Raw genomic sequence first — 20,950 nt, forward strand, 5'->3', positions numbered from 1 at the left:
GTACAACATTGAGCTGTGGATGGAAGGAGAATAAGGAAAAAACAGGAATCATTTGGGAATAAATGTGAGAATGTATTATTAATGTTGAGTTATGAAACGGCGGCAGGAGGAGACTTGGCTCTCTTGCCTAATTTACTGAGTGTGTGTGTGTATTTGTCCTAATTTAAGAGGTTTACACTCAGCGGGGAGGCTGCATTCCAGCTGCAGGCTCAAGTCTGAAGGGAGAACATTGGTAAAAAAAAAAATCTTCAATAAACTGTGAAACTGCCAAAGTCACTGCACAGAGTCTGGAAGCATGGGAGCCTGGAAACATGCAAACCTGGAAGCATGGAGGCATGGAAGCCTGGAAACATGCAAACCTGGAAGCATGGAAGGTTGAAGCTTGGAAGCATGGACGCCTGGAAACATGCAAGACTGGAAACATCCAAACCTGGAAGCATGGAAGGTTGAAAGCATGGAAGCCTGGAAGCATGGAAACATGCAAGCCTGGAAGCATGGAAGGTCGGAAGCTTGGAAGCATGGAAGCCTGGAAGGTTGGAAGCCTGGAAGTATGCAATACTGGAAACATGCAAGCATGGAAGCATGGGAGCCTGGAAACATGCAAACCTGGAAGCCTGCAAGCCTGCAAGCCTGGAAGTAGGCAAGACTGGAAACATGCAAACCTGGAAGCATGGGAGCCTGGAACATGCAAACCTGGAAGCATGGAAGGTTGGAAGCATGGAAGCCTGGAAGTATGAAATACTGGAAACATGCAAACCTGGAAGCATGGGAGCATGGGAGCCTGGAACATGCAAACCTGGAAGCCTGGAAGTATGAAATACTGGAAACATGCAAACCTGGAAGCATGGGAGCCTGGAAACATGCAAGCCTGGAAGTATGCAAGACTGGAAACATGCAAACCTGGAAGCACGGAAGGTTGGAAGCCTGGAAGTATGCAAGACCGGAAACATGCAAACCTGGAAGCATGGAAGCATGGGATCCTGGAAACATGCAAACCTGGAAGCACAGAAGGTTGGAAGCCTGCAAGCCTGGAAGTAGGCAAGACTGGAAACATGCAAACCTGGAAGCATGGAAGCATGGGAGCCTGGATCATGCAAACCTGGACACATGGAAGGTTGGAAGCATGGAAGCCTGGCGCCTGCATCACTGCACTAAGTACAACATTGAGCTGTGGATGGAAGGAGAATAAGGAAAAAACAGGAATCATTTGGGAATAAATGTGAGAATGTATTATTAATGTTGAGTTATGAAACGGCGGCAGGAGGAGACTTGGCTCTCTTGCCTAATTTACTGAGTGTGTGTGTGTATTTGTCCTAATTTAAGAGGTTTACACTCAGCGGGGAGGCTGCATTCCAGCTGCAGGCTCAAGTCTGAAGGGAGAACATTGGTAAAAAAAAAAATCTTCAATAAACTGTGAAACTGCCAAAGTCACTGCACAGAGTCTGGAAGCATGGGAGCCTGGAAACATGCAAACCTGGAAGCATGGAGGCATGGAAGCCTGGAAACATGCAAACCTGGAAGCATGGAAGGTTGAAGCTTGGAAGCATGGACGCCTGGAAACATGCAAGACTGGAAACATCCAAACCTGGAAGCATGGAAGGTTGAAAGCATGGAAGCCTGGAAGCATGGAAACATGCAAGCCTGGAAGCATGGAAGGTCGGAAGCTTGGAAGCATGGAAGCCTGGAAGGTTGGAAGCCTGGAAGTATGCAATACTGGAAACATGCAAGCATGGAAGCATGGGAGCCTGGAAACATGCAAACCTGGAAGCCTGCAAGCCTGCAAGCCTGGAAGTAGGCAAGACTGGAAACATGCAAACCTGGAAGCATGGGAGCCTGGAACATGCAAACCTGGAAGCATGGAAGGTTGGAAGCATGGAAGCCTGGAAGTATGAAATACTGGAAACATGCAAACCTGGAAGCATGGGAGCATGGGAGCCTGGAACATGCAAACCTGGAAGCCTGGAAGTATGAAATACTGGAAACATGCAAACCTGGAAGCATGGGAGCCTGGAAACATGCAAGCCTGGAAGTATGCAAGACTGGAAACATGCAAACCTGGAAGCACGGAAGGTTGGAAGCCTGGAAGTATGCAAGACCGGAAACATGCAAACCTGGAAGCATGGAAGCATGGGATCCTGGAAACATGCAAACCTGGAAGCACAGAAGGTTGGAAGCCTGCAAGCCTGGAAGTAGGCAAGACTGGAAACATGCAAACCTGGAAGCATGGAAGCATGGGAGCCTGGATCATGCAAACCTGGACACATGGAAGGTTGGAAGCATGGAAGCCTGGAAACATGCAAGCCTGGAAGTATGAAATACTGGAAACATGCAAACCTGGAAGCATGGAAGCCTGGAAACATGCAAGCCTGGAAGTATGAAATACTGGAAACATGCAAACTGGAAGCATGGGAGCATGGGAGCCTGGAAACATGCAAGCCTGGAAGTATGCAAGACTGGAAACATGCAAACCTGGAAGCACGGAAGGTTGGAAGCCTGGAAGTATGCAAGACCGGAAACATGCAAACCTGGAAGCATGGGATCCTGGAAACATGCAAACCTGGAAGCATGGAAGGTTGGAAGCCTGGAAACATGCAAGCCTGGAAGTATGAAATACTGGAAACATGCAAACCTGGAAGCATGCAAGCATGGGAGCCTGGAAACATGCAAGCCTGGAAGTATGCAAGACTGGAAACATGCAAACCTGGAAGCACGGAAGGTTGGAAGCCTGGAAGTATGCAAGACCGGAAACATGCAAACCTGGAAGCATGGAAGCATGGGAGCCTGGATCATGCAAACCTGGACGCATGGAAGGTTGGAAGCATGGAAGCCTGGAAACATGCAAGCCTGGAAGCATGGAGGCCTGGAAACATGCAAGCATGGAAGTATGAAATACTGGAAACATGCAAACCTGGAAGCATGGAAGCCTGGAAACATGCAAGCCTGGAAGTATGAAATACTGGAAACATGCAAACCTGGAAGCATGGGAGCCTGGAAACATGCAAACCTGGAAGCACGGAAGGTTGGAAGCCTGGAAGTATGCAAGACCGGAAACATGCAAAACCCGGAAGCATGGAAGCATGGGATCCTGGAAACATGCAAAGCTGGAAGCATGGAAGGTTGGAAGCATGGAAGCCTGGAAACATGCAAGCCTGGAAGTATGAAATACTGGAAACATGCAAACCTGGAAGCATGGGAGCCTGGAAACATGCAAGCCTGGAAGCATGGAAGGTTGGAAGCCTGGAAGTATGGAAGCTTGGAAGCATGGACGCCTGGAATCATGGTGAACCTGCAAGGGAACACTCACTTGCACATTGTGTACCATGGCCAGGCACATTGCCACCTACATTCCACTATTGTTCTCACTCAAAGCCTCCTTTTTCCCAGCCCACTCCACCGTAACACACAAAGCAAGCATACACAACAGGGGCACAAAACCAAAAATAATAACCAAAACAGAAAACCCCACAGCAAGAAATATTAGGACAAGAAATGTTCCATCTAATAAAGGCATAAAAAGTCATCACTTCCTCTTGAGAATAGGCTTTATGTAAAAGGTAGTGGTCGTGCTTGTAGAGTTTTCTGTCTTCGCCATTCAACCCTCGCCCCTGATTGGTGGATAGGTTGCAGTGATAGGATAGGACAGTATGTTCTGTGACATAATTGCATTTATAATACCTCATATAGTAGCTTTGTATGTGAGGAAAACATGTGGCTATGGACATACTTCACACTTATTGATCCAGCATGAAATCATAGTTCTGATGGCGATATACACTGCATGCAGCATACGCCACCCTGCCATCCACCCGGAGAAGCACAGCTGCTGAATATTGATGTTCCTTAACTTCAATAATCAATAACCACCTGCTATTTTTAGCAACATGGGGGGGGGGGGGGGGCAGGGGCTTTTCTCTGCGGGGGTGCCGGATGAGAGGAAGGCATTAGCAAGTAAAACGTTTATAATTCAGCAGATATCTTTCTATGTCATGTTTCTTCTTTATTGCATGTTTACCACATTTGGATCATCAAATAAATGTAAATATTAGAGAGGTTTTGCAGATATAGATATAATATCATTTAACTGTAAATATAAATATATGGGGGCTGCACGGCGGTTGAGTGGTTAGTGCGCAGAGACCCAGCTAGGAGACCCAAGTTCAATCCCATCCTCGGCCATCTCTGTATGGAATTTGCATGTTCTTCCCGTGCATGTTCTTCCACTCACATTCATACCGAATGTGAGTGTGAATGGTTGTTTGTCTATATGTGCCCTCTGATTGACTGGCCACCAGTCCAGGGTGTACCCCGCCTCTCGCATGAAGACACCTGGGATAGGCTCCAGCACCCCCGCCACCCTTGTGAGGATAAGCGGTAGAAAATGAATTAATGAATGTCTTATTTTTCGGCCGAGTGGTTACCATGCAGGCCTCACAGCTAGGATGCCCGAGTTCAATTCCACCCTGGAGTTTGCATGTTCTCCACGTGCATGCGTGGGTTTTCTCCGGGTATTCCGGTTTCCACCCACATTCCAAAAACATGCTAGGTTAATTAGCAACTCCAAATTGTCCATAGGTATGAATGTGAGTGTGAATGGTTGTTTGTCTATATGTGCCCTGTGATTGGCTGCCAACCAGTACACCAGGGTGTACCCCGCCTCTTGCATGAATACAGCTGGGATAGGCTCCAGCACCCCCTGCCACCCTCGTGAGGATAAGCGGCAGAAAATGAATGAATGAATGAATGTCTTATTTTCCGGCCGAGTGGTTACCACGCAGGCCTCACAGCTAGGAGACCCAAGTTCAATTCCACCCTGGAGTTTGCATGTTCTCCCCGTGCATGCGTGGGTTTTATCCGGGTACTCCGGTTTCCTCTCACATTCCAAAAACATGCTAGGTTAGTTGGCGACTCCAAATTGTCCATAGGTATGAATGTGAGTGTGAATGGTTGTCTGTCTATATGTGCCCTGTGATTGGCTGGCCACCAGTCCAGGATAGGCTCCAGCACCCCTGCGACCCTCGTGAGCCTAAGCAGTAGAAAATGAATGACTGAATATAAATATAGGGGTGTTATTTTATGCCTAGAGGGCTCTAATCATGTTTGAAACAGGGTTTCTATGCTCTAACCACCAAAATAAAGACCATTTTCTGTCGGCCAATCAACACACTGCACCGTGTGCAGTGCCGCCCCTTTAGTCAGAAATCACTGCACATCGTAAATCAACACAAGGATGCAGAAAGTGTTCTACCCTTGAAAACAGAACATTCCAGAAAAGTGTCAAGCAAAGCGTATCGCTTGAGGATGCACTTGACTTCCCTCCCAGGAACCCTACAATGACTCAGCAAGTAAGAGTGCCAACAAAAGACCTCCATAAGGACTCCACTCAGGCACGTCTTCAAGCATCTTCAACCACTTCCACTTGGCCTCCATTCCGCCCCGCTTAAGAGACTCTTCACAGCCAAGTTGTGTGTAGTCGTTCCCCAAAAAAAAGCGAGACGTTTTATTGCTCGAGGGAGGCCGGCTTGCAGCATCTTCTCTCATAAGTCATATCCTGAGTAGTCCTCGCTGCCGCTTTCTTTCACCTCCTCCTGTGGGATTATCCCATCCAGAGCAGATGGGATGCACCATCCCTCCGGCGGGTATTCCGGTATTTCCCATCCCTGCTTGGGTGTTTTTCACACCTCCCAGCACAGAATGGTATGGTATGTGGAGATGTTGGTCCTGATTGAAGGCCCTGGTCTGTGTGGTAATGACTGGCCTTTTCAACACTTCCAGAGGAATAAGATCCCACTTCGGGACCATTCTGCATCTTCCCCTCATCTAACATCGAACATTTGGGGATGGGAGTTCCAGACAGTGAAGCCATCTTCAGCACCTGGAACATCGTTCCCAGTAGCCTCCTGGAAACACTGGCATCAAGCTTGCCCAAAGCAAAGCCCATTTTTCAGCAACTCGTCACTCACTCTTTTCATACTTCTTATTTCTTTTGGGGGGGGGGTTCAGCTATGGTCTAACAGCCTATTTCGCTTGAATGCTTCTTTGTAATGAATTGCTTTTTTGTCTCACTCCCATTTCTTCTTTTTGCATTTTCAATCTCAAGAACATCCTTAATCCTTGGAGCAGTTTTTTTTTCAGTTTTGATATTTCTATTTTGAAAGGTTGTAGATTGAAAATGCTTAGAGATAGATATTGTGATGTCACCAGGTTCAGTCTTGTCAGTCAATCAGTCAATCAGTCAATCATCTGGGTGATTCTATTCTGAGGTACACTACCAAACAAAAGTTTGGGATCACTTGCAAATTTCTTTGTTTTCCAAAGAAAAACACATTTTCAACTCCGGTTTCCTCCCACATTCCAAAAATGGCCAAAGATGAGATTGAACTCAGGTCTCCTAACTGTGATGTCTGCGCGCTAACCACTCGACCGCCGTGCAGCCTGACATTCAATTCAATGTAATGATAGTTTTTAGTTAAAATAATGAAATCAAAATGGGAAGAGGGCTGCACGGCGGTCGAGTGGTTAGCGCGCAGACCCCACAGTCTGTTCAGCAGAGTTCAATTCCACCCTCGGCCATCTCTGTGTGGGGTTTGCATGTTCTCCCCGTGCATGCGTGGGTTTTCTCCGGGTACTCCGGTTTCCTCCCACATTCCAAAAACATGCTAGGTTAATTGGCGACTCCAAATTGTCCATAGGTATGAATTAAGATTAAGATTAAGATATGCCTTTATTCGTCCCTCAGTGGGGAAATTTGTATTGCACAGCAGCAAGAGTACAGAATCAGTTAAGCAGTACAAAATACACAATATAGAAAAATAAGCAATATAACGACTCAAGTATTAACAAAAATCAACAGTTTTTCCCAGAGTTATATACAATACAGTATGTAGATAATATGAGACGAGATGATATATATGACCAGTCTATACACTGAGATCTTGCTAGTGAGTTAATATGAGGCATTATAGAAATACTTCACATAGAACTTAATATATTGCATTTAGAGCCTTAATATTGCACATGGAGGTTGATCAGATATTGCACAGTGAATGGGGTCTGGAGTAACTATACTGAATGTAAAAAGCAAAGTATTACACAGATGTACATAGCAGTGTAGAAGTCTATTGGGAGCAGTGCTGGTTGTACAGCCTGACAGCTGCAGGAAGAAAAGACCTGCGATATCGCTCCTTCACACACTTGGGGTGAAGCAGTCTATCGCTGAAGGAGCTTTCAAGTGCTGTCAAGGTGTCCTGCAGGGGGTGGGAGTTGTTCTCCAACATGGATGATAGCTTAGCCAACATCCTCCTCTCTCCCACCACCTCCACTGGGTCAAGGGGGCAACCCAGTGCAGAGCTGGCCTTCCTGATGATCTTATCCAGTCTCTTCCTATCCGCAGCCGAAATGCTGCTGCCCCAGCAGACCACTCCCTGGAAAATGGCTGAAGCCACAACAGAGTCATAGAACGTCTTGAGGAGTGCCCCTTGCACTCCAAAAGACCTCAGTCTCCTGAGCAGATAGAGTCTGCTCATGCCCTTCCTGTAAAGTGCTTCTGTGTGATGAGTCCAGTCCAGTCTATTGTTGAGATGAACACCCAGGTACTTGTAAGATGTCACCATCTCAATGTCCATTCCCTGAATGTTCACTGGTGTTGGAGGAGAGTGGATGCGCCTGCGGAAATCCACCACCAGCTCTCTGGTTTTCCCCGTGTTGATCTGGAGGCAGTTCCGCTGGCACCAGTCCACAAAGTCCTGTGTCAGTCCTCTGTACTCCAAGTCGTCCCCATCTGTGATGAGGCCAACAATTGCAGAGTCGTCAGAGAACTTCTGCAGGTGGCAGGTTGGTGTGTTGTAGGAGAAGTCTGCTGTGTAGAGGGTGAAAAGGAACGGAGCCAGGACCGTTCCCTGCGGAGCCCCCGTACTGCAGACAACTGTGTCGGACACACAGTCCCGTGTCCTCACATACTGTGGACGGTTGGTGAGGTAATCCAGTATCCACGATGTGAGGTGCAGGTCCACCCCTGTGTTCTCCAGCTTGTCCCTCAGAAGTGCTGGCTGGATGGTGTTGAACGCACTGGAAAAATCAAAGAACATGATTCTCACCGTGCTCCCAGGTTTCTCCAGGTGAGAGAGCGCTCTGTGCTGGAGGAAGATGACAGCGTCGTCCACCCCAGTGCCAGGTTGATAGGCGAACTGGAGCGGGTCCATCGAAGGACCCACCAGGGGGCGGAGATGGTCAAGGATCAGCCGCTCCAAGGTCTTCATCAGGTGTGATGTAAGTGCCACCGGCCTGTAGCTGCTGAGGTCCTTGGGGTGCGGCGTCTTGGGGACAGGAACCACGCAGGATGTCTTCCACAGCTGTGGCACCCTCCCCAGCTTCAGGCTCAGGTTGAAGATGTGCTCAACAATCCCGCACAGCTCGTCCGCGCAGGACTTCAGGAGCCTGGAGCTGATGCCGTCTGGTCCCGCCGCCTTCCTCGCCTTGGTTTTCCGGAGCTGGTTTCTCACCTGGGATGTTGTGAGGGTCAGGTTGGAGCAGTGGGGCTGTGTGCGGGGGGAGGTTAGTGAGGAGGTTGAGCTGATTAGGTGAGAAGTGGTGGGGGATGGCTGTGTGCAGGAGGGGGAGGTGGGGGTAGGGCTGTCCACTCGAGGTGTCGATGGGGGGAGTTTCGGCAGAAGTTTCGGCAGGAGGTGCTGGGCCGGGGGATGGGCAGATGGTTGATCAAACCTGTTGAAAAATAGATTCAGATCGTTAGCCTTTACCTGGTCCCCAGCAGCCTGGGAGTCGGGCCCCTTGTGGCCAGAGATGGTTTTCAGGCCTCTCCAGACTCCTCTGACGTTGTTCTGCTGCAGCTGTTCCTCCATCTTTTTCCTGTAGCAGTCCTTCCCCTCCCTGATTTTCCTCCTCAGCTCCTTCTGCACAGCCTTCAGCTCTTCCCTATTTCCTGACTTAAAGACCCTCTTCTTCTCCTTTAGGAGAGCCTTTATGTCCGGATTAATCCACGGTTTGTTGTTGGAGAAACACCGTACAGTCCTGGTGGGTACAGTGTTTTCCACACAGAAGTTTATGTAGTCTGTGATGCAGTCAGTGAGACTGTCTATATCGTCCCCATGAGGATGGCAGAGTTCCTCCCACACTGTTGTGTTGAAACAGTCCTTCAGAGCCTCGTCGGCTTCATCAGACCATCTCTTCACTGTGCGGGACACAGCTGGCAGCCTGCGTACCAGAGGTTTGTACACAGGCTGGAGATGTACCAGGTTGTGGTCTGATCTTCCCAGGGGAGGAAGTGCTGTTGAATTGTATGCCTCCTTGGTGTTGGCATAACACAAGTCCAGTGTTTTATTGTCTCTAGTGCAGCAGGTGACATACTGGGTGAAGGTGGGCAGGGTGGAGGATGGAGAAGCGTGGTTGAAATCACCTGAGAGAAGAAGGAGAGCCTGCGGATGTTGTGTCTGTAGCCGGCCCACGGCAGAGTGGATGTGGTCACAGGCCGCGTCGGCGTTAGCAGAGGGGGGAATGTACGCCGCTATCGCGATAACGTGCGAGAATTCCCGCGGCAGATAGTACGGTCTCATGCTAACGGCTAACAGTTCAATGTCTTTGCAGCAGAGTTGCTCTTTAATAGTGATGTGCCCAGAGTTACACCATCTATCATTCACAAACACTGCCAGCCCGCCTCCTTTCCTCTTACCGCTCTCCTTTGTCCTGTCCGCCCGCAGTAGTGTGAATCCGTGTAGTGTAGCGATCGTGTCTGGGGTCCGTGTATCCAGCCACGTTTCCGTAAACAACATGACGCTACACTCCCGGAACTGCCTCTGATGCCGGGTCAGCGCCGCTAGTTCGTCCATCTTATTGGGGAGAGATCTTACGTTCCCCATGATGATGGACGGGAGAACTGGTCTGTATCTCCTCCTCTTGTCGCGGCATTGGGCTCCGGCACGGCTTCCCCGTCTTCTCCTCTTTACCTCCCGGGGAACCTCGAGGGGTTCCCCGGGGGGCAGCGCCGCTGTGTTGCGGAGCGCCAACAGCTGGTCCCTACTGTAAACAATAGAGTTTCGGCGTGCGGTCGAAAACATCGTCGAAAAATTATGAGAAATGCCAGCTCAACACTATCACTATGGTGGACAGTTGAACTGAGCATTTACGAAGCCGTTCTTTTAAGAATAACCTAGAAAAAGAATGAAAAAGACAGAATAAAGAAGAAAAGAACTCAACGAAGAGCGAGAGCTGCTGTAGCAGGCTGCCACCAGAGCGGCGCCAAATCAGTTATGTGAGTGTGAATGGTTGTTTGTCTATGTGTGCCCTGTGATTGGCTGGCGACCAGTCCAGGGTGTGCCCCGCCTCACGCCCGAAGACAGCTGGGATGGGCTCCAGCACCCCCCGCGACCCTCGTGAGGAAAAAGCGGTAGAAAATGAATGAATGAATGAATGTATACTCTGTCATTATCACATACTACAGTATTGATTGGCCCTGTACCCTAGAAACCGCCCATGAATGATACGGGAAAAGGCCGAAATGATACTGTGTCAAAGCCCAGGGCAGTGATACTGATAAAATATAGAGTTTAACCATATCCAGTATCAGCCCCCGTAGCTGTCCACTCGGTATCGTGCCCGTGAAACAACCAATCAGAGAACAGCGCACGAGTGATTAGTGCCTAGTGCTTCTCCAGTCATCAAAAAACCCAAACTTGATTAATGGAACTTTAATTGTCGGACATTGATAAGATAAGACTGTTGATAAAATATTATTGTTGAAATATTTTTGCAATTGTTGTGTTTACACTGTTTAGATATAATACATGTCATAAACTGAACATTTTCTGGAAACAAAATGGTCTTTTGATTAAATATTACCTTAATTCCTTTGTAACTATAAATTGTTAGAGGTACCTAGGCTAACATACATAAATATAGAGGTAGTGATTATCATTATTATTATCATTAATTATTATTAATTATTACTTTACAAAAAATAGTAATAATGGACAGCAAGACATCATTGCTTCAAAAATTGGTTTGAGCACAGACCTAAAACCTTGCTTCCTAATGCACAAGACTAGACACACACAAACTAATAAACACGTCTAAAAACCTCAGGTAGGGTTTAACAAGAAGATACTGATGTTTGGGTTGGTCACCTGTCCAGACACAGTCTCAAGTTCTTGTTTTTTAATGCATAAGATTAGACACATGTAATCCAGAAAATAAGTAAATGTCGCAAAAAAGTGGGCTAATAAATTGACACACAAAGTCTGCGGATTTCAGAAAATAACAGATGAAATGATACAGCACTCTACAAGAAGCAATGAAGTCTGTAAATTAAATAATTAAAAATAAAATGTAAAAAAATCACAAAATTTTTAACTATAATGATGAAAATGGTAATATTAATGATGATTATAATGATGGTAATAATGATAAAGATTATAACAACAATGATAATGATATTAATAATATTACAACGATAATAATAACAGGGGAAACAAGACAGTGGCATGAACATGATTATATCTTGCAAAAAGGGGTAGGCATTTATAAGCTTTTGCTTCAGCCTACTCCTTTTGGGCTTGGGATCAGATAGTTGAATACAAATGTAAAAATGTAAATAATGGAAAGTTATATTTTGATTGATGTAAGAAATGCACTGTAATGATTCATATATTTGCCCAAATAAAGGAAAAAAAATAGTATGTGATAATAAGCTCATGATTAAATAGTATGTGATAATAACATCATCACATGGTTTGTCTGGTATCAGGCCCAGTATCATGCCCCCGCGTGCCAGTATGAGCCCTTGACCTTCGGTCTCAGGCTGATACTGACACTTGGGGGCATGATACCTGGCCTGATACCAGACAAACCATGTGATAACCTATAAAAATATCAATTAGCAGTGCATTTTTTGCAGAGGACTCTCCCATGGATATAACGAGCTATGCTGCCAACATTCCCGCATTTCCCCCATCACCATTAGCGGCGTTTGACAACCCATCACATTCCCTCCTGCCATTCAAACATCAGTGGCAGTATATGCTGTTTTTGGACTGTGACGGCCAACACGCAACCACTAGTACATGGTAGTTGTAAGTGTATTAATGTATTAGTGTATTAATTATAGTCTTCTATTGGTTCCATATTCATGCCAAATGTGCATTCTTGGCATTTTATAACAGGTTCTCAACATCTGCATGAGTGTGTGTTCAAGGGAGCACATGCTAAATGCTATTCTCATCATCCAGAGTGTGCGGCTGTGATTGAACAGCCTCTTTGCCTCAACATGGAGGAATTGGGACGGAAAATAAGCCTTTTAGCTCATCAAATGTCGAGTGTGAGCACATGATCCGTGCTCAAACGATTTCTTTGACGTTCCTTTTAGCTTCGGCCGTGTTACTCGGGTCTTAGAACGCCTGTTTTATTTTTTTTTATTTTTGTTTTTCTGTGCTGCCACCTGACATATTTTGACCGGAGGGCTGTTCCCCTCCCGAGCGGCGTCACGGCGCTCCAAGCTGAGCGGTTGACATTTATTATGAATTCACAGGTCACAAGCTAAAGAGCAGGAGAGTAATTGGCCGGATGGGAAAGGCACTCAAGTCTCCTTCGGAGTCTCACTTTGTTGAGTATGCCCTCGGAAGATGCTTAAATAATTAAGAGGCCGCACTCGTTTTTTTTTGTTTTTTTTTTTCCCCTGACACATATTCCGCAGGAAGCCTCATCAAGTGAAGAAGAAGGTGAGAAAAGAGGAAGAATACAGACAGGAAGTTGTGTGCAACAGTAATCATTCATTTATTTCAAAGTTTACCAGTTACATTAGACGTATGTTACATATTAGATCATAGATCAGTGGAGGGGATCGGCGTTTTAAATACCGATACCGATTCCCGTCACATGAATTCACATCACATCAGCAGCAGCTAGTTTTGAGGTGTTTACAAAGACCCTCTTTTTTTCTAGTTTATTGCCTCCACACTGCTCTTTGCACATTCTCTAATGGCAGCTGTGACAAGTGGACTTAAACCTCTGGTTTTCTCAGGAGTTAAAGGGTCAGGTGACTCAGCTGCAGCCTTTGCTGTCCACGGCGGAGCAGTACCGGTCCGACTTGCAGACGCTGGCCGGCCTGCGCGCAGAGCTGCTCAACCTGTCCGTCATCCTGACGGCCATTCAGGAGGAGATTGGCGCGTATGACTACGAGGAGCTTCAGCAGAGGGTGATGCTGCTGGAGACCAGGCTGCACAGCTGCATGAACAAACTGGGTAACAACACCGAAAATGTTATTCAATACTGGGGGGTGCTGGAGCCTATCCCAGCTGTCTTCAGGCCAGAGGCGGGGTCGCCAGCCAATCACAGAGCACATATAGACAAACAACCATTCACACTCACATTCATACCTATGGACAATTTGGAGTCGCTATAGCATGTTTTTGGAATGTGGAAGGAAACCGGAGAAAACCCGGGGAGTGTGGGATTGAACTCAAGTCTCCTAACTGTGAGGTCTGCGCGCTAACCGCTCGATTGCCGTGCAACCTGACATTCATTCATTCATTCTCTACCGCTTTTCCTCACGAGGGTCGCGGGGGTTGCTGGAGCCTATCCCAGCTGTCTTCGGGCGAGAGGCGGGGTCGCCAGCCAATCACAGAGCACATATAGACAAACAACCATTCACACTCACATTCATACCTATGGACAATTTGGAGTCGCCAATTAACCTAGCATGTTTTTTGAATGTGGGAGGAAACCGGAGAAAACCCGGGGAGTGTGGGATTAAACTCAGGTCTCCTAACTGTGAGGTCTGCGCGCTAACCACTCGACCGCCGTGCAGCCCGACATACAATTCAATGTAATGATAGTTTGAAGTCAGTTAAAATAATAAAATCAAAATGGGAAGAGGGCTGCACAGCGGTCGAGTGGTTAGCGTGAAGACCCCACAGCTAGGAGACCTGAGTTCAATCCCACCCTCTGTGTGGAGTTTGCATGTTCTCCCCGTGCATGCGTGGGTTTAGACAGGCTGAGAGCAAATAACTGACAGGAGGGTTCACTCACGCCGTTCATTGTGCTATAGAACCAACACGCCCAGGTGTTCAGATAGGCTGAGAGCAAATAACATGGCATGGGATAGGCTCCAGCACCCTCCATGACCCTCGTGAGCGTAAGCGGTGGAAAATGAATGAATGAATATAAATATAGGGGTGTTATTTCATATCTTGAGGGCTCTAATCATGTTTGAAGGTGGTAAACAGTGACCCTCGTGAGGATAAGCGGTAGAAAATTAATGAATGAATAAATATTGTGTTAGCAATACCATGAGTGGTTAGCACGCAGACCTCACAGCTAGGAGACTAGGGTTCAGTTCCACCCTCAGCCAACTCTGTGTGGAGTTTGCATGTTCTCCCCGTGCATGCGTGGGTTTTCTCCGGGTACTCCGGTTTCCTCCCACATTCCAAAAACATTAATTGGCGACTCCAAATTGTCCATAAGTATGAATGTGAGTGTGAATGGTTGTTTGTCTATATGTGCCCTGTGATTGGCTGGCCACCAGTCCAGGGTGTACCCCGCCTCTCGCCCAAAGAAGACAGCTGGGATAGGCTCCAGCACCCCCCTCAACCCTCGTGGGGCTAAGCGGTAGAAAATGAATGAATGAAAATAGGAAGAAAGTTAGCGTTAGCATTATTGTTAACACAACGTTCTTGTTTTTTTTTTCTTGTATTGTTTTTTTTGTCACGTTTGTGAGCAGGCTGCGGCCGTCTGACAGCCGTCAGTGGTCCTGTCACTGTGAGGGCGTCCGGCTCCCGTTTTGGCTCCTGGATGACAGACGCCATGATTCCCAGCTCTGACAGCAGGGTAGGTGCATAGACTGTGTGTGTGTGTGTGTGTGTCTGACAAGTCAAGAAAGTGTGAACGCATGCACGCTCTCTTCTCCAAATGTATTTTTTCTGCCATTTCAGCAATTCCCGGCGTGTACTATCAAGTATTTAACAGCCATTTGGTTGCATTACACAAAACAGCCGTTGTAAGAATCATTTCCACACACACACACGTGTTTTTTTATGTACAGGGTGCACTTTAAGACCGTTGTCAAGGCAACTGTCTCCCAGTTGCAAGGTGTGATTTACATCGCCATGGTGACCCTGTTGCCTGTTGGAGCGCCTCCCTGCAGAGGTGAAGTAGTGGTGCACAGCGGCATCCGGGCTGTTCCTGCTTATTCCCAGTCACTCCCAGTTGCAGCTGTTGTTGGCATAATGAGGTCATAATGGAGCAGTCTCTCCTCTTGTAGCGTCTTTTGTCTGACAAAGAATCACTCCACACGGCCTTTAGAATGGAGTATGGAGTAATGGAGTAGAGACCACGAGGGTGGGCTGCATACTGAATAATCAAAGGATGCCAGGTGCCATTATTGATTTCTTTGACATATTTGTAACATTTCCACACAAACGGCTGATGAGTGGAATGAGTGAGTGAGTGAGGATGTGTGTCACGTAGCAACAAGCTCAGTATGTTTATCCAGTTTGGGAGTTCATTAGGGGGTACACAGTGACGTTCTTAGCGTTCCACATAAACATGACAACACAAACACATCAGGTATTACTTAAATTAAACAGAAATGTGTGTAATTCTAACATGAACATATATACAATGTTTACAATAACATTATAACCCTGTTACACCAAAACTATTGGAACTTGAGACGAGGGCGTCCCTTGTGTCTTGCTAGGTGTGGTCCATGGACGGCTACTACAAGGGCAGGCGTGTGCTGGAGTACAGGACCATGGCCGACTTCACCAAGGGCCAGAACTTCGTTCAGCACCTGCTGCCGCACCCGTGGGCCGGGACGGGCCATGTGGTCTACAACGGCTCTCTGTACTACAACAAGCACCAGAGCAACATCCTGGTAGGCTGCAATATGAAGATATTTTATATATGAAGATGTTTTATCTCTTTTTCAGCTGTCCTTAACATTTGAATGGGAATACGAGTGTATGTGAAAATATTCCTTGTGTTTTTCCAAATCGGACTACAGTGATGGACATGCGTTTTTTGTCGTGTATCAGGTGCAATACCACTTCCGCTCACGCAGCGTGATGCTGCAGCGCAGCTTGAGCGGCGCAGGCTACAACAACACCTTCCCCTACAGCTGGGGGGGGTCTTCCGACATCGACCTCATGGCCGACGAGACGGGCCTGTGGGCCGTCTACACATCCATCCCCAACGCTGGGAACATACTGGTAACACACCATATTATTAATTGCTTATTAGCATGACTCTAAAGTATTTGGTTATATTTATTACTTATACTTACCACAGTTGAGTTGATGAATGAGGAAAAGGAGAGAGAAGAGTAGAAGATGTCGCCAGCCAATCACAGGGCACATATAGACAAACAACCATTCACACTCACATTCATACCTATGAACAATTTGGAGTCGCCAATTAACCTAGCATGTTTTTGGAATGTGGGAGGAAACCGGAGTACCCGGAGAAAACCCACGCATGCACGGGGAGAACATGCAAACTCCACACAGAGATGGCCGAGAGTGGAATTGAACTCAGGTCTCCTAGCTGTGAGGTCTACGTGCTAACCACTCATGGTATTGCAAACACAATATTTATTAATTCATTAATTTTCTACCGCTTATCCTCACGAGGGTCGTTGTTTACCACCTTCAAACATGATTAGAGCCCTCCGACATGAAATAACATCCCTATAGTTATATTCATTCATTCATTTTCTACCGCTTACACTCACGAGGGTCATGGGGGGTGACCCTATCACAGCTGTCTTCGGGCGAGAGGCAGGGTACACCCTGGACTGGTGGCCAGCCAATCACAGGGCACATATAGACAAACAACCATTCACACTTACATTCATACCTATGGACAATTTGGAGTCGCCAATTAACCTAGCATGTTTTTGGAATGTGGGAGGAAACCGGAGTACCTGGAGAAAACCCACGCATGCACAGGGAGAACATGCAAACTTCACACAGAGATGGCCGAGGGTGGAATTGAACTCAGGTCTTCTAGCTGTGAGGCCTGCGTGCTAACCACTCATGGTATTGCTAACACAATATTAATTAAATCATTAATTTTCTACGCTTATCCTCACGATGGTCGCTGTTTACCATCTTTAAACATGATTAGAGCCCTCTAGACATGAAATAACACCCCTATATTTATATTCATTCATTTTCTACCGCTTACGCTCACGAGGGTCATGGGGGGGTGCTGGAGCCTATCCCATGCTATGTTATTTGCTCTCAGCCTGTCTGAACACCTGGGCGTGTTGGTTCTATAGCACAATGAACAGCGTGAGTGAACCCCCCTGTCAGTTATTTGCTCTCAGCCTGTCTAAACACCTGGACGTGTTGGTTCTATAGCACAATGAACGCCATGAGTGACCCCCCTGTCAGTTATTTGCTATCTTTGAGCCAGTGGGGAGAGGCAGGGCACCAGCTAGCTGAGGTCAAAGTTGTTAGTGGAAAACGTTGATGTAAAACGGCAATAAAGTGCTGTATGATATGCTCGCCGGACTAAAGAAGAGCTGTGGGTCCTGCAGGTGAGTCGCTTGGACCCCCGCTCGCTGGACGTCCTCCGCAGCTGGGACACAGGCTTCCCCAAGCGCAGCGCCGGCGAGGCCTTCATGATCTGCGGCGTCCTCTACGTCACCAACTCCCACCTCGCTGGCGCCAAGGTGCACTTCGCCTACAACACCAACACGTCCACGTACGAGTACACGGACGTGCCCTTCCACAACCTCTACTCTCACATCAGCATGATGGACTACAACCCCCGTGAGAGGGCGCTCTACACCTGGAACAACGGACACCAGGTTCTCTACAATGTCACGCTTTTTCACGTCATACGCACTGACGGGTAGGCGACCTGCTTCCTGCTCCGCTGGAGCGCCATCTGCCGACTGGGTGGCAGCTCTGACGAGTCACCGCAGAGCGCCGCCGCCGTCTTGAGGACACCTCGGGAAGAAAGACGGCCTGCTTGAGCTCATCTGTTTGCCCCCCACCCCCTCCATCCCCGTTTCCCCCCCCTCGTGTCTGAGCGTTGTGCTGCAACAAAGCGGATAAACGGCATTTCAAGTCTCTGAAGGATCTTCTCTGGGTTTGTGGTGTGATGGTGTGCAGTCAGCATGGTTGTTTTCTTTCAATAAACCTCACCAAACTTTACCACCGCTTCTCCTTTTTTCACAGATTTTCAGCTCACTAAAAAAGCCCCAGTCAGTCTGAAGAAAATGGCCGCCCTTTTTGGAAGTGAGTGAAAGACTTCAGGTAGGATTAGCATTAGCATTCATGTGACCAGATTGTTGCTGGTTAGGTGGAATATTCATCCCTGTTGTTGGCCATACATGCAAGCTAACTTTAGCTAGATGTTTTTTGTTGTAACTACTGCTACTCATGCTTAAAAAATAGCATTAAGTAACAAGCTAATGTTAGCATTCATCAGACTTGATAGTTCTCAGAATAATGATCACACAGATCAAAAGTAGATATTAAGATAGCGCCAGGGCTGTTAATTACCATGATTGACTGTCATTAGCATTCTTCAGAATTGTTACTAGCAAGTTACTAGCCGCTAAATAATGTTCATCATTATGTGGCACACCATATAAAACGGTTATGTTAGCGAGCATTGTCATAACTGGCCAACATTAGCATTGATCCAGGTTGTTAGTAATTCATAAAAAGCTGTTTTATCAGTTGATTATATTTGGTTAAAGTGTAAAATTCATCTGAAATGTTAGCGGAACATAATCAGCCAACGTTAGCAATGGCGCTGTTGAGTTAGTGTCGGTTAGCATTGGAACTGTTATGTCAGATTGTCCTAAATGGCTAATGTTAGCGCACATCATTGTCCTTCGTTAGAAATTATAACTGGCAAAGGTTACTAAATGAGTTAGCATTTGTTAAAGTTAGCTAGCACCTGTAGGAATCATTGGAACCGTTATCTATGCATTGTTGAGTTAGCATCAGAGCTGCCCGTTGCCGGATTGTACTCACAAGCTGACTGTTAACGTTAGCATTAACAGCTAACCACTGATTGTAACAAACAACCCTACATGCTAACCACTCAGCCAATTATTCATTCATTCATTCATTTTTTTATCGCTTATCCTCACAGGGGTGCTGGGGGGGGGGGTGAGAGGCGGGGTACACCCTGGTGTACTGGTGTCCAGCCAATCACTGGGCATATATATTCAAACAACGATTCACACTCACATTCATACCTATGGACAATTTGGAGTCGCCAATTAACCTAGCATGTTTTTGGAATGTGGGAGGAAACCGGAATCCCTGAAGAAAATCCACACATGCACAGGGAGAACATGCAAATTCCACACAGATATGGCCGAGGGTGGAATTGAACTCGGGTCTCCGCGCTGTGAGACCAGCATGCTAACCACTCGACCACCATCTCAGCCAATTAATAATATAATTAATTGTTTTAAACAACGGTATATACGTATACTATAATCATATTATATACATGACATTTTTAAATTTAATATATAAATATGATATAATGAATTCATTTTTTTAACAGCGATTAAAAAAAATGAATACATTGGGAATTCAATCAATGCATGTTGTGTGTTATATTATGTGGAATGTCCCTTAAGGTGTACAATTTGTAATTCAATCGATCCAATGCAATCCCTTTTCACACCATGCTACACACACACACACACACACCACACATACACGGACACTTTAGCCTTCCAAAGTGATGTGGATGAGACTGCTTGGCTTTAAAAAGTATCCCTTCCACCTCTGTGATTTATTTATGTCTTCCTGTTAGCTCATCCTCCACATTCTGTCTCCTGCTCCTGGGATATCAGCGTGATAAATAATAGATCTACGTTAAAGAGACCACCTGGGGGGGGAAGAGGTGTGCTGATGTTTCATTCATGAAGGATTGAAGACCGAGGGTCCACCTTGTTGAGCATACACAGGTAATGCTGGTCAGCGCTATTCCTAGCATTCATGGAGTCAGCGGCCAACACACACGTTGACACAGCAACGCCTGGTCGTTTCATTCCAGGAACGTGGCCAGGACAGTGCCATCCGTCACTGGCGAATCCTAATTATAGGAAAAATTTGGAAGAACTCCTGCTCCCCAACCCACAAAATGATCAAACCTTAATTATTTGGATAACTTGTCATGCATGTGTGGTTTCTTTTCCACCTCGCTCTCTTCCAAGCAGGCTGGATGACAGGAGAGGCTTCACTCTGTCTCAACACCAGGGCGTGTTGGTTCTATAGCACAATGAACAGCGTGAGTGAACCCTCCTGTCAGTCATTTGCTCTCAGCCTGTCTTAACACCTGGGAGTGATGGTTCTATAGCACAGTGAATGGCATGAGTGAACCCGACTGTCAGTCATTTGCTCTCAGCCTGTCTCAACACCAGGGCGTGTTGGTTCTATAGCACAATGAACGGCATGACTGAACCCTCCTGTCAGTTATTTGCTCTCAGCCTGTCTCAACACCTGGGCGTGTTGGTTCTATAGCACAATGAACGGTGTGAGTGAACCCTACAGTCAGTTATTTGCTCTCAGCCTGTCTCAACACCTGGGCGTGTTGGTTCTATAGCAAAATGACCGGCATGAGTGAACTCTCCTGTTAGTTATTTGCTCTCAGCCTGTCTCAACACCAGGGCGTGTTGGTTCTATAGCACAATGAACGGCGTGAGTGAACCCTCCTGTCAGTTATTTGCTCTCAGCCTGTCTCAACACCTGGGCGTGTTGGTTCTATAGCACAATGAACGGTGTGAGTGAACCCTACAGTCAGTTATTTGCTCTCAGCCTGTCTCAACACCTGGGCGTGTTGGTTCTATAGCAAAATGACCGGCATGAGTGAACTCTCCTGTTAGTTATTTGCTCTCAGCCTGTCTCAACACCAGGGCGTGTTGGTTCTATAGCACAATGAACGGCGTGAGTGAACCCTCCTGTCAGTT

At 46.8% G+C, this 20,950-nt stretch overlaps 1 protein-coding gene across 3 annotated transcripts in view; it reads left to right on the forward strand.

Moving 5' to 3' along the window:
* Positions 1–19,098, forward strand: part of LOC131138728 (noelin-2-like) — a 69,301-nt gene extending 50,203 nt beyond the window's left edge. For 2 of the 3 annotated variants that reach the window (XM_058087945.1, XM_058087928.1), the window contains exons 4-8: positions 13,025–13,244; positions 14,723–14,829; positions 15,701–15,877; positions 16,038–16,211; positions 17,543–18,164. In XM_058087945.1, coding sequence (XP_057943928.1) covers positions 13,025–13,244; positions 14,723–14,829; positions 15,701–15,877; positions 16,038–16,211; positions 17,543–17,863 — 999 coding nt within the window. In that variant the 3' untranslated portion in view covers positions 17,864–18,164. Of the gene's footprint in view, positions 1–13,024; positions 13,245–14,722; positions 14,830–15,700; positions 15,878–16,037; positions 16,212–17,542; positions 18,165–18,188 lie in introns of those variants that run through there. The other variant, XM_058087936.1, reaches the window with a different exon arrangement.
* The last annotated feature ends 1,852 nt before the right edge of the window (positions 19,099–20,950 follow it).

This window comes from Doryrhamphus excisus, chromosome 1 (assembly GCF_030265055.1).
Source record: "Doryrhamphus excisus isolate RoL2022-K1 chromosome 1, RoL_Dexc_1.0, whole genome shotgun sequence".
Taxonomy (NCBI): Eukaryota; Metazoa; Chordata; class Actinopteri; order Syngnathiformes; family Syngnathidae; genus Doryrhamphus; species Doryrhamphus excisus.